This window comes from Myotis brandtii, unplaced genomic scaffold, assembly GCF_000412655.1.
Source record: "Myotis brandtii unplaced genomic scaffold, ASM41265v1 scaffold95, whole genome shotgun sequence".
NCBI lineage: Eukaryota > Metazoa > Chordata > Mammalia > Chiroptera > Vespertilionidae > Myotis > Myotis brandtii.
Genome location: NW_005371920.1, coordinates 834,116 through 852,470, shown reverse-complemented (window position 1 = coordinate 852,470; position 18,355 = coordinate 834,116). Strand labels below are relative to the sequence as shown.

At 40.2% G+C, this 18,355-nt stretch overlaps 1 protein-coding gene across 1 annotated transcript in view; it reads right to left on the bottom strand.

The window, feature by feature from the left end:
• Positions 1-4,747: 4,747 nt before the first annotated feature.
• The window catches only part of LARS (leucyl-tRNA synthetase), a 59,988-nt gene continuing 46,380 nt past the window's right edge, over positions 4,748-18,355 (bottom strand). Inside the window, exons 29-32 of the mRNA XM_005885994.2 lie at positions 13,689-13,793; positions 12,069-12,164; positions 11,023-11,155; positions 4,748-6,660 (exon numbers count right to left, since the gene is read on the bottom strand). Coding sequence (XP_005886056.1) covers positions 6,455-6,660; positions 11,023-11,155; positions 12,069-12,164; positions 13,689-13,793 — 540 coding nt within the window. The 3' untranslated portion in view covers positions 4,748-6,454. The remainder of the gene's footprint in view (positions 6,661-11,022; positions 11,156-12,068; positions 12,165-13,688; positions 13,794-18,355) is intronic.

The window sequence follows — 18,355 nt, the reverse complement described above, 5'->3', positions numbered from 1 at the left end:
GAGCGGGGGCAGAAAGGTCTTCCAGCCCAGACTCGGTACTTGAATCTGTTAGGAAAGTCGATGTCCTAAAATTTGCACTATGCCAGGTTGTCCTCCGCCTCAGGCTTTTCAGAGCTCCTAGACATCTCTACTCCTGGACTTCCTTGACCGTGCCAGGAAAGAGGTGCCACTTGCTGCTTTCCTTCCCAGCCCCCAGGGGGTCAGTGAGCAAAGGCAGGGATGGGAGGGCGATTGCCTCCCCACTGCTTAGAGTCCTCAGGGACTTAGGAGCCTCTGAAATACACCTCTAGGACATGCCTTATGGAGGTGTGAACCCCCCAAACACAGAAAATGTTTTTGGAGGCCAAAAAAACTAGACAAAATTGCACAGTGAGGGGAGGAGTCAGCAATCATAATTCAATGTTGTAGTAAAAAGACGACAGGAGGAAACTGCCAACTATGCTACATACTCCTGTCATCAGACCCACGCAGAATGGTTGCTTGGGGTTCCAAACTTCAAGGCATTGACTTGAGCAAGTTGTTAACAAAAACCTATACAATACCTCCCAAATCAAGGGTCTTCAGGTAAAGCTTCGTAACTGCCTATGCTCCCTGGGTTCTGGGCAATCTTATTCTCTTCTTAACTGAAAGACAGCATCCCACATGAAGGACACCACGTGTCTTCAGCTTTCCCCTCTATTCCAAGTGCTTAGCACAGTATTTGAAACATAATACGCATCAGTAATGTGTTGAATAAATATAGTATACATGAAATTCAAGTTTATAAGAACAACAAAAATTAAGAGGTAATTACTTGCTTTGCCAAAAATATTTACAATAAGATTGCTTTGACAAGCGAACAATCATTGTACATGCGAGCTGATCCCCATGTTTTAACATTCCGTTTGTGCCCAACTTTTCTAATCAAGCATCCATTGTATGATGTGACTAATCCACATGCCACACAGCTCCTTCACCTAAAAATAAAATGAAAAAGGAATGTTCTTCTCTATAGAAAAATGACAACTCTTTTTTAAAAATATATTTTTTTATTTATTTCAGAGAGAAAGGGAGAGATAGAAACATCAATGATGAGAACCATTGATCTGCTGCCTCCTGCATCCTACTGGGGATGTGCCCTGACGGGGAATCGAACCCGTGACCTCCTGGTTCACCACTGAGCCATGCTGGCCGAGCATGACAACTCTTTATGAAAAAGAAATGACAGCATGAGGAGGTGAGCATTTCCAAAGCCCCCAACATAACTCCTTCAGCCAAGGAGCTTCGCGGGGAACTAAATCTGTGGTCAAAAACTGGGAGCCGGATGTTCCCAAGGTGCCAATTCAGATCACACCTCCTTCCACAGATCTCTGATTGCAAAAGAAATAATGTATCTCATCTCTGGAGAGTTTCAGAAATTCTGGAAATGTATCTTGGCAATGGAAAGTTCTGAAATTGTTTTCTAAAAGTATCTTTACAACAAAAACTCTGGAAGTGACTTTAAAATATGTATCTTTATAATGAAAAGTCTGGACGTGATCAAAATGTATCTTTAAAATGAAGAATTTGGGAAATAACCAAATTTAGTATCACCACGAGTGGGACATTATTATAACTGATACTATGCACCTCTTGAAATGATTCATAGGAAATAATGTTTAATCTAAATTTCACTGTCTCTAGAACACACTGTCCAATAGAAATATGCCAGTCTCATATGCAACTCTTCTAGTTTTAAAAGTAATTTTAATATATTTGACCCAATTTATTCAAAATATTATTTCAGCATGTAATCAATCTAAAAGAAAATTATTATTGAGATAGTTTGTATTCTCTCTGTCATACAAAGGCTTTGAAACTGGAAGTGTGATCTACACTCTTACAGAACACCTCAATTCAGACTAGTCACATTTCTTTCTTTTTTTTTTAATACATATTTTTATTGATTTCAGAGAGGAAAGGAGAGGGAGAGAGATAGAAACATCAAATGATGAGAGAGAATCATTGATGGGCTGCCTCCTACACGCCCCACACTGGGGATGTGCCCTAACCGGGAATGAAACCCATGACCACCTGGTTCATAGGTCGACGTTCAACCACTGAGCCATGCTGGCCGGGCCAGACTAGCCACATTTCAAATGTGCTCTAGACACATGGTTAGTGGCTAAATCACTGGACAGCACAGCTCTAGCCAAACTCCCAGCAAAACAAGAAAGAGAGGAATAAACGACCACCTCCTACTCCCCAGTGGAAGCGCAGTAGGCCCTCCTTTGTCACATTCTGCAAGCCCTTAGGAGCAAGGATCATGCCCCATCCTGAGCACAGCAAAAGGCAATTAGGAAACTTAATTGATGCTGCAAGGCTTGGGTGGCATCTGAATATTTTCTAATACAGACGTGAAGTTATGTTCAAAGATATTAAGGAAACGGTTCAACAAAGTATCAACTAACATTGAAACTACCAGAGCCAGGCACATAGATATCTAACAAGTAGGCATTACGTTTTGGACACAACTTCCACACACTCCAGAAGATATGAAGGCACGTATGATCTCATTCCCACTTCAAAAATTTGCAGTGATTCTCCAGAGAATTAAATCCAACTTTTAATTTGCCCCTGGAATCCACGAATCTTTATAATAAGGTCCAATTTACTTACCTGTTCCTAATTTTTTCCCCTTCATTCCTCCAAGATAAGCATTCCATTTCTGGTGTCATCTCCCAAGCGATCCACGCACGTGTTCTCACCTGCTAGCCCCTATCCACACGTAGATCTAAAAGCTAGGAATGTGGCCCTGCCCTGCGTCACTGCTGCTCCAGTCCTGCTCACCCTTCACGTCCCACCTCATCTGAGAAGTCTTACCTGACTCTGGCCCATACACACGCCCCGCCCCCTCCTCGGATGGAAGAGCCCTGACAATAGGCCGTGGCCAAATCCGCTCCTGTGTGCCGGTGTGCCTCCCTGTTCAGTAGGAGTGCTGCAATGGGCTGGGAAGACAGGCCAGGGCTCTCATGCAGCTCTGCTCGAGGGTACAGGAGACCCTGGGCAGGTCACTCTCCATCCTTAGCCCTGTTTTCTTAGGTGGCCTCTTTGCTATTCCTTCAGCACACCAGCTACATGCTCCTGCCTCGCCGCCTTTACACCTGCTGTCCCCTCTGCCCATGTGCACTCACCCATGGACCTACAAGCCCACTTCCAGCAATTTAGTCTTAAAATACACTCCACAAATACAAAACCACACCTAACCACTGGTGTTACTCCCTATATCTTTCTGTACAGATCCTATAAAACACCAAAATCTTGGAAGCAACCTAAGCACCCAACCATAGGAGACTGCGTGAATAAATTATGATACATCTTTCCAATTATATTTCACAAGGGGGGAGAGGAGGAGAGCAGAAGGAGAAGGAACATCTCTATGAACTAAACTGAGAAAATGTCCAGGCTATGTTGTCAACTTAAGAAATCAAGATGTAAAATAATTATAAACAACATGCTACTTTTTGCATGAGAAAGGAGAAATTAAAGCACACACAAATATTTTCAGAAAAAGAAACACGGGAAAGATAATTCAGAAACTAATGAAAATGGCTAGCTAAAGAGGGGGGGGATGTAGTGCAAGAGAGTAAAATTCTCTGGATGGACATAGTTTGACTTTAAAACGGTGTACATATTTCACATATTCAAAAAAGAAAAAGAAAAAACAAACAAAAATTGAATAAAAATAGAAACAAATGACTAACTCGATACTAAAACCTCAAATAAAGAATTCATTCAAGTAACATTTGAACATAATGCTGACTTTGTTTTAAAGACAAAAAATTGCAAAAAAAATATGTTAAAAGAAAATAAAGTTACCAAAGGTTAAAAGTAAAAAGATGGTCAAAGATATTCCACATGAACACTAACCCAATAAAAACTAGTGTTATTATGTCGATGTCAGGCAAAGTAGCCTTTAGGCAAAACATATTTCTAAAAATACAGAAGTATTTCCTAATTAGAAAAAGTTCAACTTACCAAGAACAACAACAAAATCTAAATTTATATGTGCCTGGTAACACAGTATAAAAATATAAAACAAAAACTATCTGAACTAGAAGGGAAAATAAGTAAATCCATGGACATGAGAGATTTTAATTTTCGTATACCTCTAAAAAAACACGAGTCAACTGATAAACAAAACAGTGCGATACGGAGTTGAACAGTTCCATCGGCAACTATGACCTAAGGCACATAGTCAGAACTCCACAATCTCAGAACGGACGTTCTTTTTAAACTCACATGGGACATGTATAAAAACTGGATCATATATTGGCCGGAAATTTGTCTTTTTAGAAGGAGGCATTAGGCAGGCTTCAGCATGCTGGCATTGTGCTATTCTTTGATTATAAAGATTTTTGCTTTGTTGATAAACTGTTTTGCTGTTGTTCATTTTGTGTGTGTATTTTACATGTTTTGTGTGTGTACTATGTATCTTATTGCTCACTTTCTGTGTGTGTGCATTACATTTCACAGTTTAAAAAGAGTTAAAATCCTTTAGAAAGGAACGAGTCTCCTAACAATGCGATAAGCCCAATGCAACCTGTTTTTCCTCCAGCATTTCAATTGCTGTGTTTTTAGTGGAGCACCAGGTGAAGTAATGGCTTATGCTTAGAGGCTTCCGTGCACAACACCTATGTGCCTTTCAACACAAAAAGCATATTCAGCCCAGCAAGATGCTCATTCTGAGAGACACGCAGGAATTGACACTGAGGGAACTGAGTAGCCATGAATCCCAACTCACATTTAATCCAAGGCAGCCAAGGTTCACAGGCTTATTTAGTAATGCAGGCACAGCCACTCACAATAGTACAATTATTTCCTTTCTCCTTTTTCCCCCCAAGCACACAGTTCAATTGTCTTCAGTTAAACATAAGTGGCCTTGTATAGGCACCAGGAAAACCTACTTTGATGTGGGGAATAACTTGGGCTATGCAGACTGAGGGAGCAGCAAACGGATCTAAAGGAGGGCAAACCACAAAGCAGTTGCCCCAAAGGAACCAATACCAATGACGTGGTTATAGCCTACAGTAACCTTAAGCCATACAGCCTGGGTAGTTGTTGTTATCATTATTCATCACTAGCACTTACCGAAAGCTCATCACCCTCTCAGTGACATTACGGAAAGCTTACCACTTGCCAGGCACTACATGGATATATGATTTTCCTAGATGGTTATCATCTCAACATCTCTCAATAAGCCTAGAAAGTAGGTACATTATTAGTTCTATTTTATAGATGGAGAAACGGGCTGAGGAACTGGCTGACATCACCCACGTGGCAAATGGAAGGCACGGGAATCTAACCTAGCTAGCTGACTTCGGCCCCAATCCTCCTACCTGCTATGCTACAGTGCCTGCCCAGATAGAGGATGTTTGCACGTGATCGCTAAGGGCTCTGTCGGCTCTAACACCCTATCATTTGCTTTAATGAATCTATGACAGAGCATTCAACTAGGTCCAGAAATCTCAAACTGCACACAGCTAAATAAAGCAGCTCAATAAGATCTCTACATGACCCGGAAGTTAGCATTCAGGCCCCTTAGGTTATCAGAACTGGTCTTTCCCATATTGAACCCTTCAAGAAACGAAAATGTTTCTCTCCCCTGCCAGTCGATACCTAATCTTCCTCATTATGAAGACAGATGGCACAGACAGTATCGAAAGGCATTACAGCAATATAAAAAAAAACACAACTTTGCAATACAGTTGACATGGTCTTTAAACACAACTGGACCCAAGACAAATTTGATAAATGCAATTTTCTGGGGGGGAAATATCCCCCTTTAAAAAGTGCCTAAATTTAGTGTAGCTGAAATAAACTGCTTATAAACTATTAACATTAGCCTTGGAAAACAGTATTGGTGGTAAACTGAATATATTAAAGCTAAAAATTTCTTATAAATATAAGACCTTTTTGTTCTTTACACAGAATACTTAGTGGTCAGAGTCAGGTCAAAATATTCTTATTTGTTCTTTTAAATAATCATCAGAGTTCCTTTCTTTAAAAAGCAAAACTAGCTAAACCTACTTTTTTTTCTTTAAAGAAGAAACAGCTAACTCCGTAATTGATATAATATAAAAAGTTGTCAAATACTCCTTAGCCTTTATAAGTATGAAGCACGCCTCATAAAAGATGCTGACACTTCTGTGCTAATGTGAAAGACTAGAAGCTTCTGGGGATTAGGAATAATTTGTTTTTGTTTGTTTGTTTTTTAAGTATAATATAAACTATTTCTCTTAGAGGTCCCAAGAAGGAAAAAAAATTTATTAGGTCCAGGAATCAAAAATGAGTTGGTATAATTATGGTTACATGCAGAATTGGATGGCTAGAAATGAAATCTATTTAGGCCCAGCCTAAGGGTCTCACAGCCAATCTGTAGGCACAAAGTAGAAGTAGCCCCGGAGAACAGGGCAAATCTCCCATCTGCGTGAGTTCAGTGAACCAGGTAGACCATTGCGTCACCAATATCCGCCCGCAGCCCGTTTTCAGTAAGATGGACGTTCTTGCTCACGAGGTCCACGTGGAAGACAGCATGCTCAGAAATGGGCGTCTTCCCAGTCAGCTCTTTTCCCAGGACAGGAATTCGCCTCGGCCCCAACAGTGGATCATCAAATCTCATCAGCTTCACTTTGGAAAGATCTACAGGAAAAAAAGCATTTAATTACAGTCACTGACTCAAACCCATGCCCTGATTCTGATAATTCACATTTTACACACGTTATATCTAAATCATCAGATTATTAAATGGGACCCAATCTCAGAAAGCAAAGCTAAATCTAACAAAACTTTAAACTCTGCCAGCTTTTACCCAGATCAAAGATTGTCAGCTTCTGTTAATACATGCCCTGGAATTATAAACCAACGGGGAGGGTTGAGTCTAATTTTGAGCATTATCCTATAGCAGTGATGGCGAACCTTTTGAGCTCGGCGTGTCAGCATTTTGAAAAACCCTAACTTAACTCTGGTGCCGTGTCACATATAGAAATTTTTTGATATTTGCAACCATAGTAAAACAAAGACTTATATTTTTGATATTTATTTTATATACTTAAATGCCATTTAACAAAGAAAAATCAACCAAAAAAATGAGTACGCGTGTCACCTCTGACACGCGTGTCATAGTTTCGCCATCACTGTCCTATAGGGTCTTTCAAATCACTTTGTATATGCTTCAATTGACTGTCCTTCAGAATATCAAAAAGTCCAAAACATTTCTCTTGTCTTGCTTCCTCGAATAGATTAAAACTGTAAGCGTTGTTGGGTTGGTTTTTTTTTAGAAGGTAGTTTTGGAAAAAAGAATTACTATTCTAATATGTATTACCAGTTTCTCGTTTTGCTCAAAGGAACGCACTTGTATTGACCAGCTGATGAGACCGGAAGAGAAGGGAAGGCCGGGGAAGGGCACAGGGCCTAGAAGTCCCAGCCTCTGAGTGAGCCCCACGCCTCCCCTGCTGGAGATGCCTGACCTGCTCTGTGCAAGCTGATACGGTGGCTCCTGGCAAAGAAAGCACTTATCCCTTGATCACCTTTATGAGCCAACAATCCTGCCCACAATTAAGTCCAAAAAAAAATTTATTTATTTCAGCAATTCTGAGACTTCCCAACACCAAATGGTTTTATTTTATGTGGTGAAAAACATGCTATATGACTGTGAGTGGTGATTCTAGGTTTACATCTCAAAGTGCAGCACAGCTAGTTATGTAGAACTTGATCCACAGGAACAGAAGATATTTTCCAAAGTACTTCCCACCCTTTCTAAAGCAGAGTGCTGGGTGGTCCGTGAGCTACACTCCCAGTTATGTTGCTATGAGAGTATGAGGCCTAGTGAGAGAGGGATAACAGATAAAAGGAGACACTAACGCAGCTGGCGGCTATGCCTGGGGTACAAGTTATCCAGGCATTCTCTTCTCCTTGGGAAACAAAGACTGAAGGACTGTGGGTTTAGAGGAGAGATCTTGGGGCTTATAGAGCAATTACCTGCGACTACCACGGAGGTAAACCCTGCCTGAGAGTCTCTGCAGAGGCCACATAATCTATTGCCAGATGCAGCACAAGCCCTGAAAGTTAAAGCGGGAAAGGAGCAGACACAGCCTGCATGACAGCCCTGGTCTCATTTGGGGGGGGGGGGGGGGGGACACGCAATTTTAATGGCTATTGCAATTCAACATGCACATCAGTGACGCCAAATATTTTGCTAGGAAAGCAGTGACTAGTTCTGCCCACAGATTTTATGCGCAAGGACTTTTACTGCAGATCTGCTTCTGTGTGTGTGTGTCCCTCTAAAACAGACCTCCCACATCATTCCAAGCAACTCTGAATCAAACTATTTCAAAGAAGCCTTAGTACTCAATCAGGCTTCTAAGTGACAACACACATTTGCTTTGATGTTTCGCCATGTAGATCATTACTGCCATTAAATCTTGGAGCTTTCTTAGTGGTTTTACTATCCTTTCTTATCCCAGACCTCATGGAAATTGTTGAAATCTGAGTCTGCAGCTACACAAGATTTAAGGCACTTAGAGCAGAGATGAGAGCAATTGAAAGTCCCTGGGGATTGATAATGTGAGATGGAGCTTTCACCTCCAAGCTCTTAGTTCATATATGGCCTGGGCTGCGAGTGATTTAAAGTCATTATCATCAAATAGTTGCTCAGTGGTCTTTGTGGCGTAAAATGATGGTTTTAGCCCAGTTCCTCCTGGACCTGGATCATAATCACCCTCAATACAATTGGCACTAATTGGACGACGTGCTGGCTATTGTAGCAGACAGAGAAATGCTATTGAACTGCACTCCTTTCCCATCTCAGCTACTCAGCCCATATGCAACACAAAACAGCGAATACAGCCACAGAATGGCTTCCTATATACCCACATTTCAAACTTTTCTTTTTGTGGCTATCAGTTCTAAGGATGGTGCTATCATTCTACAGGACCTAGCTTAAGAGGGAACAGGATAGATGCCAGTAACCACATGGAGGAACCTTGGAGACACTGTGCTACGTGAAATAAGCCGGACAGAAAAGGACAAATTTTGTATGGTTCCACTTCTATAAGGTACCAAAACAGTCAGACACATAAAGGCAGAAAGTAGAGGGCAGTGGTTATCAGGAACTAGGGGGAGGTAGAATTATGGGGAGTTATTATTTAGTGGGTACAGGGTCTCAGCTTAGGATGATGGAAAAGCTCTCTCTTAGGATGGATAGTGTGAAGGTTGGACCACAATGTAGATGTATTTAATGACACTGAACTAGACACTTAAAAATGACTAAAATGCTCAATTTTGTTTGTATAATTTACCACAATTTTAAAATAATGTCTCAAAACAATAATCTCTAGCCCTGATATATTGCTGATACACAGTGGAACCAGGATTCCTGTTTCCCTCCTGCAAGACACTCTTTCCCCTCACCCTCACAGATACAAACTTCACACCCCCTCCAAACAATATTTTCTCCATAAATTCATTCCTGATGACCACAGTTGGAAATAATCTCACTCTCCCACTCTTTTCTGTGCTGTGAATTTTATCTACACCTCTCTTACTGCACTCAGCAGTTTCTCCTTACATTAGGATCATGTATGCCAGTAGCTTAGTCCCCTATTCCTTCCCTAGATGCAGCGTCCTGATGAACAGTACTTGATGGACTCCCAAACCCCCAAGTGCATTCACAGGAGTCTCCACATGCACACTTGTTGCTACATACACCACACATGACAGTCAATCAAGAAATGTCCACGAGCCCTGGCCAGTGTGGCTCAGTTGGTTGGGTGTCGTCCCATGCACTGAAAGGTTGCCAGCTCAATTCCCAGTTAGGGCACATGTCCGGGTTTCGGGCTCAATTCCCTATAGGGGACATGTGGGAGGCAGCCAATAGATATTTTGCCCTCACATTGATGATTCTCTCTCTCCCTCTCCCTCCCTCTCTCTCTAGAAATCAATAAAAACGTATTTTTTTAAATGTCCACACAAGCTGAACGGATGACTTCAAGAGAACAAAAATAACGGTAGAATGAATTCCAAAGGGCCATTTTAAGTCTTCTATGTTAATGGCATACTGTTAGCCTGAATATAGTACCATAAATTAGGTCACTGTCTGGGATTTGTAAATCTTTTCAGAAATTTACACTCATGGAATATGAACCAATCAACCCTCAACTGCCATCAAGAAGAGAAGAGAGAGATAATGCAAAATAGGGAATCTCGACATTAATTTGTCTTCATAATTGGGAAGAAAAATAATACAGAGACATAATGACTCCCTTCGGACTATGCTCAGTCTAAGACCTGGCTGATCAATGAGGAAAAGAATCTATAAACTATTATATTAAATATAATCATAGAAGATCTCCACTTAATTAATCTTGATAAGAAATTAAGATTATTTACATATTTCACTTGGAGGCACATTTTTTAGAAGAATGAGCTTTGGAGTCAGATAGACCCGAGTTTGAATTTCAGCTCAAGGATTTACCAGCTGAATGAACTCGGCACGTTATTTAGCCTTTCTGACCTCCACTCCTCTTCTGTGAGAGGGGAATGCCAACACCCTCTATGTTATCGCGGTGCAAAATGATTAAATGGCTAATACTCGGCACTCACTCAGTAACGTTTCCTCTGCTTCTCTTCCTTCCCCAGGAACCGACCCAATTGGGCAAGTTAGTTTAGACTATAAAAGGTGTATCTTTAATTCTGAAAACCTCTAAGAGAGAGAAACTGCTTGTTACAATTTTAGAGCTAGAAGGAGTCTTAGAAAAATATGTAATCCAGTATCCTCACTTTAACTAAAAGCTCAGTTTAGAGCTTAAGTGACACGGTCAAGTCACCAAGCTACCTCGTCACAGCGTCCCAAAGAGAATACAGGTCTCCTGATGCTGGGTCCAATACTCTTCCCACAACATTACACAGCTGTCCCTAAGCAAGCCAGGTACTGTTCTTTCTCCCCTCCCCTTAAAACTCATCAAATCCACAAGCTCCTGCCAAATGCACAGGGAAACCATTTACCTTTGATTCCTCGGTCCACTTTCATTAAGCGCCTGATGATAGAATCGCGGGTATCTCCTTGCCTGATTTCAATTTTGGTTGAGAAGTGGCCGTTGGATGGCTGGGGATTCACTATGAAAACTGACACACCAGGCTTAGGAAAATAAAGAGAAAATAATTGTTACAGGAAATCAAACTTGAATACTGCTGAGCGAAGAGGAATCTCTGCTACATTTTTAATGTCCAAAGAAAGACAGATTTAATTCTGGTATCTAAAATCCTGACAAAGGGATACACAAACAACAGTGTGGTGGTTGCCAGAGGGAAGAGGGTGGGGGGCGAAGGGAGTCCTAATATATGACAACAGGAGATTTGACTTTTGGTGGTGGGCCCACGGTGCAATTTACAGATCTTGTAATATAGAAACCCACATCTGAAACCTATACATTCATGTTAACCAATGTCACCCCAATAAATTTAATAAAAAATGAAAAAGACTCACATTTCAATTTTCATTGTATTTTTTAAAATAAAAACTAGGGGTTTTTTTGCCCAGCTAATGTGGCTCAGTGGTTGAGTGTCAACCTATGAACCAGGAGATCACAGTTCAATTTCCATCAGGGCACATGACGGAGTTGTGGACTCAATCCCTAGTGGGGCCTGTGCAGGAGGCAGCCGATAGATGATTCTCTCTCATCGTTGATGCTTCTATCTCTCTATCCCTCTCCCTTACTCTCTCTTTAAAATCAATAAAAGCATATTTTGAAAGAATAAAATAAAAACCAGGTTTTGAAAATCGTGTTTTTATTTTTTAAATCCACAAATAACATCTGATGCCATCGCTTATAGTAGAGTAAGGAAAAGTGTGTATTGCACCAACCAGGGAATTAAGAGACTTCAAATCCACCCCCACTTCTAACAAACTATGTAGCCTGGTCCAAACCAATCACTTTACTTCTCTGGACCTCCCTTCCTTCATCTTTAAAATGATGGGTTTAGATGTAATGATCTCTAAGGTCTCTTCTAGCTCTAAAATGCAATGATTCGGTGAGATTCTTGCAACTTACTTCTGTTCTGAAAACATTAAGTGGTTTCCCAGGACAGCATTCTTCCCTGACTTTATCTTCTGCTTCAGAGGCACACTTGACTTCTATGTGTTCTAGCTAAATAGAGGAGGGAAAATGGAAGCCATTAGTATCACTTAATATGATTGAAATTAATCATCACCTCATTTCACCAAAGAACAAAACTAGGTTCTCCACTTAACATGAAATGGTCTGTGCAATTTTATTATTTCCTATATAAACATTAAATGAGATCTGTAATCAATTACTTAACTCTGATCTTAGCTGTCTCATAGTACTGTTATTTACATACTGACGTTCACCATTTTCTATAATGAAATCTGAAATTTACCTGCTGAATAAGAGAAAATGAAAAATCAGCATAAAAGGCTGACCTTAAATAAAGTTCAGAAATTTAGCATTTGAGAATAAAAGACTTTCACGTAAATAAACTCAGAAATGTAACATATTGCATATGCCTGAATATAAGATGACCCTAAATGTGTCCCCACTTCCCAAAGTTCCAAGTTTTTTACCTCCATGAATATACATATATGAATATTCAAAACTATCCTTAAAATAGATGTCTACAAATATTTATTAATTTATGTATTAACTTATTTATAATTACAAAACATACAATGTTTATTTAGAAGTAACTATCTTTCATTCTAATATTTCATGAAAATTTTTATTTACTCTAAACCTGTTTGGTTTTTTTGGGTTTTTTTTACTTCAGAGTCTCCATTATCACTAGAGTCTTCTAACAATTTTACTAGAGCAGATTATCTTTCCTCTGCCTAAGTGATCTGAGAGACAGCATTTTTAGAATTGATATATGAAGCTATGACTGGGGAAGCATGGTGGGACAGAGAGAATATGTGAAAGCTATTGGTAATGTTCTAGTTCTTGAGTTGGTAATAGATTCATGGGAGTATAAAAACAGGAGATACAACATAGACATAGGGAATACAGTAAATAGTATCACAATAACTTTGTATGGTGACAGATGTTTTCTAGACCTATCCTGATGATTATTTCATAACATATATAAATGTTAACTAATTACGTCATACATCTGAAACTAATATAATTTTATATGTCAACTATTTAAATAAAAAGAGCTTTACATTCCAGAATGGAAATTTTAAAAAAAATTTAAATCTGAAAATATGACCAAATAATAATATATCATGAACCAAGAATTCTAACTAACCCAATTCTGTAAATCTGAAAATAAGGGATGGAGGAGGGGAGGGAGAGAAGAAGCAATTCAGAGTACCTGCTAATATGAGCGATTTTGAAAGTATTTGAATATAAGTTCTAGACTCACTTTTTAAAAGACAATTTGTATGTGTGTGTGTGAGGGGGGAATCCAGGTATATATAGCTAGTATTTTATATACAGAATAATTGATAAGTGAAATAAGACAACAGGTCATTTTTTCTTCCTACAACTTCTATACCCACTCATTTTCTTCCTTTCCCCCCAAAATTGTGACTGATATATTTGGCAAAGTTAGTAAACACAGAAGATGAAGTTTATAAAAGGTCTATTATAAAACAAAAGAACTGGATATGTTTACTATGGTTAATTAGTTATTACACTCCTAGCTCCTCTTACCTCAAGGGAATTGGTCAGGTAGACTATATTCTCCATGAGCACTGCCTGTTCATCGAATTCTAACTGCAAATCCAGAACACGAGGTCCCACCTTCTCCAGATTTTCCTAACCGCCAAAATGGTTTTGAAAAACAAAATCACATTAACAATACATTGAAAAGAACATATTTCCTCCAAAGCAATCATTCTTCTCTCAATTGATAAAATCTTCAAATTTGAACAGTTAAAGCAAAGGCCTTGGACTCACAGTTTCTCTTATCTATGTCTGCTTGTTAATGAAATTACTAGCTCAGAATAATTATCATTTTAAATATGATAAGATGAAGGCAGCAATGAAATGACTGGAAGAATAAGGTTTTCAGATTCATAAAGTAAATATGATTTTATCTTAGTTTATTTAGACTGAATTAATAGGCAAGCCAAAAGACTGCTTTGACAAAGAATCAAACAAATGTGTGAAAATATCCCTTCAGGTAACAAAAATAAATTAACTAATTAATAATAATAATAACATTTTCCAAGATACCAAATCATTAAAGCTATTTCACAAAACAGTAAATTAATAATAAATTCCCTAACATATTCCTACAAATTTTAAAATAAAATGTAAAAAGTCATACTATAAGGATACTCAGATAATCCTGTGACATATAAAAAATAATTTATTTTCTTAATTTTCTTGAACATGAAATAAAATATTTTGCCAACTCAAAATATAACCAGAGAAAGCCAAGTTCATATGCACAAACATAGCTAACTGCCTCCAATAGGGTGCACTTACATGAAAGTGACCCGACATGATTCCCAGTATTGACTGTTTCCATTTACCATCTAAGTCTGTTTCTTTTCCCATGGAAAAAAAATGCTTAAAGGTCATTTTCTTTTCAACACCACTAATATGCCTGGCAAACCCCCAATATTACTGAAAAAATATATTACTACTCAAATAGTCTAGCATTGGTTTTTAAAAAGCCAACTCTTGAATCTAAAATCTTATTACTACTTTTCAAATCAGTTTCTCTGAATTCTGCTAATGCACATCTTTGCAACCAACAATGTAAGGATAGTTTATTGAATCCATATATTGACAATGGATCTGGCAATCTGACCAATGGGACCACTGACTAAGGAGCAGACCAGCAGACATATAACTTGATTGGTATAGGTCCGTGGTCGGCAAACTGCGGCTCGTGAGCCACATGTGGCTCTTTGGCCCCTTGAGTGTGGCTCTTCCTAAGCCTGAGAGTACCCTAATTAAGTTAATAACAATGTACCTACCTATATAGTTTAAGTTTAAAAAATTTGGCTCTCAAAAGAAATTTCAATCGTTGTACTGTTGATATTTGGCTCTGTTGACTAATGAGTTTGCTGACCACTGGTATAGGTCAACCCAGAATTCTAAATTCTCAGACTTGAAATATCGTAACTTAAAAATTAATCTAAAGTACAAAAATTGAAGATGGCGGCATAGGTAAACACCAGAGACTGCTGCCGCAAACAACCACTTCAAAAATACAACTAAAAGACGGAACGGACATCACCCAGAACCACAGGAAGGCTGGCTGAGGAGAGACTCTTCAACTAGAAGGAAAAATAACAGCACACCGAGGCTCAGAGGAGGCGCAGTGTGGAAAAAACTCAGGTGCGGAGGTGCGCGCGCAAAGCGGGCTGGTGGCTGAGAGCGCGGTTGTCGTTTTCGGTCAGGGGGGAGTCTCAGACTCTGAGCTCCAGATACGGGCGAATCGCTGGGGACTCGGACCCAAACGGGAGAAGCGGGAGTGTCTGGCATCAGTTGGAAGGCAGCTTTCCCTCCGAGGTTTGCAGCGGTTCCGGGGGTTCTGAGAAGCAGAGCCTCTGGGAACAGGACTGAGGGCACCATAACGGCTCCCTCCGCCCGCCCTGTTGAGCCCGCCCCGCCCAAGCCCTGCGCAGAGCCATTTGCCGGATCGCCGCAGGCAAAGGCTAGATTAGCGCCCCCCCAGAGGACAGAAGTTTTCCCACTGCAGCAGACACAGCTGATTCACACAGCCAGTCGGCCTGGTGGTCAAATCCCTCTAGTATTAACTACAACAATCAAGGCTCAACTAGAACAAGACTGCGCACAAAGACCACTAGGGGGTGCACCAAGAAAGCATAAAAAATGCGGAGACAAAAAAACATGACAGAAATGGACGATATAGAGCTAAAAAACGCAATTTTGAGGGCTTGCAATAAACTTCTGGAGAGCCTCACGAAAACTAATGAGACCCTCGATGCTATGATAAAGAAACAACTAGAAATTAAGCATACACGGTCGGAAATAAAGAATATTACACCCAATAGCAGACCAGAGGAGCGCAAGAATCAAGCCAAAGATTTGAAATGCGAAGAAGCAAAAAACACCCAACCGGAAAAGCAAAATGAAAAAAGAATCCGAAAATACGAAGATAGTGTAAGGAGCCTCTGGGACAGCTTCAAGCGTACCAACATCAGAATAATAGGGGTGCCAGAAGATGAGAGACAGCAAGATATTGAAAACCTATTTGAAGAAATAATGGCAGAAAACTTCCCCCACCTGGTGAAAGAAATGGACTTACAGGTCCAAGAAGCGCAGAGAACCCCAAACAAAAGGAATCCAAAGAGGACCACACCAAGACACATCATAATTAAAATGCCAAGAGCAAAAGACAAAGAGAGAATCTTAAAAGCAGCAAGAGAAAGAGACTCAATTACCTACAAGGGAATACCCATACGACTGTCAGCTGATTTCTCAACAGAAACTTTGCAGGCCAGAAGGGAATGGCAAGAAATATTCAAAGTGATGAATACCAAGAACCTACAACCAAGATTACTTTATCCAGCAAAGCTATCATTCAGAATTGAAGGTCAGATAAAGAGCTTCACAGATAAGGAAAAGCTAAAGGAGTTCATCACCACTAAACCAGTATTATACGAAATGCTGAAAGGTATCCTTTAAGAAGAGGAAGAAGAAAAAGGTAAAGATACAAATTGTGAACAACAAACATGCATCTATCAACAAGTGAATCTAAGAACCAAGTGAATAAATAATCTGATGTACAGAATGAACTGGTGATTATAATGAATCAGGGACATAGAAAGGGAATGGACTGACTATTCTTGGGGGGGAAAGGGGAATGGGAGATGCGGGAAGAAACTGGACAAAAATCGTGCACCTAGGGATGAGGACAGTGGGTGGGGAGTGAGGGCGGAGGGTGGGGCGGGAACTGGGAGGAGGGGAGTGCATTTATCATTCTTCTAAATTTAACTTTGCACAAGTAACCCATGTAAAAAATCTATATTTTTCAAAACTTGTAAATAAAAATAACCTTAACTAAATAAATAAATAAATAAATAAAGTGTACAGTTCTATGTTGCTTAGAGGTCACAGGGTTAACTATGCTACCACAATCTATCCCACTATTATCAGAGCTAAGTTTGATCACCTGGTTACAGTGATGACCACAAGAGAAGACAGACATTTTAATTTCACAAAGATTTATTGAGCTCAATGAGCCTAACCCTGCATGGGGCACTAGACTCAGAAAGATAGTAGGACTGAGCATTTAAGTGCAGCCCCAGTGGAGTGCTGTGGATCAAAGTTAAATCCCTTGGAGAAAGTGGGTGCTGGGGAAGTGGAGCTCCCACAAGACAGACTTAATTTGTGAGGTCTTAAAAATCATGGGAAAGCAAGTGGGCATCCAGCACGCCTTTCCTCTCCCTTCCATATACCTGTGTCTTGTTCTCTGCCCCACTGCTCATCTCTTCTAGCCTCTAACACTGTGGTTCTTTGTTTGTTCAGAACAATTTTGCAGACAATCTCAGGAAATCTGAAGACCTGATGAGGGAATAAGAGGAAACCAGTGTTTGCTGAGCATCAACCCCATGCCAGGCCCCAGCATGGGCTTTGCTCAGGTTACCTTGTTTAATCCTCACAATCACCCTGTGAGTTGGGTATTTTATAGAAGAGCAAACAAGTCTGCAGAGATTAAGTAATGTACCCAACGTTACACAGCAGGGGTTTTTTGTACATGAGACTTAAGTCTAAATATCAGTTTTGAGGAAGATGGCAAGGTTTTTCCTGTTCCCCCACACCCTCAGTCCCTATTCTTGGTCCTCCTAGGGGTCTTCAGTCCCTGGAACCCTTCTTTATTTCTCCTAGTCTCACAGCCCACAGTGGCCTCTCTTCCTTCTCTACACAGCCTGAATTCAAGGTTGGTCACGTGGACCCTCATCAACATTGAGCCAGGCAGGCCATCTCTACTGATAGGGTTCTGGACTCTGGTCCTGATTACTTGGATTCACCTGAGGTCAGTACATAAACAATGCACAGTTCCAGGAAATGCCATCAGTACTGGAATCTATGTGAACGGTGCTTCCTGACATTGTGCAGCACATAGCATAACACCTGAATGCCAGGTCCCAGCTGAGGTTTCTTCCTTCCTTCCTTCCTTCCTTCCTTCCTTCCTTCCTTCCTTCCTTCCTTCCTCCCTCTCTCCCTCCCTCCCTCCCTCTCTTCCTGACTTCTTTTTTTAGTATGGAACTAGCAAACAAGATCTGGACAAGGGATATGTGAGATCAGGGTTATAGTCAATGCAATTAGACCTGGCTACCCGATGAATCCTTGTTCCTTATGGAGGTACTAGAGGCCCGATGCACAAAAATTTGTGC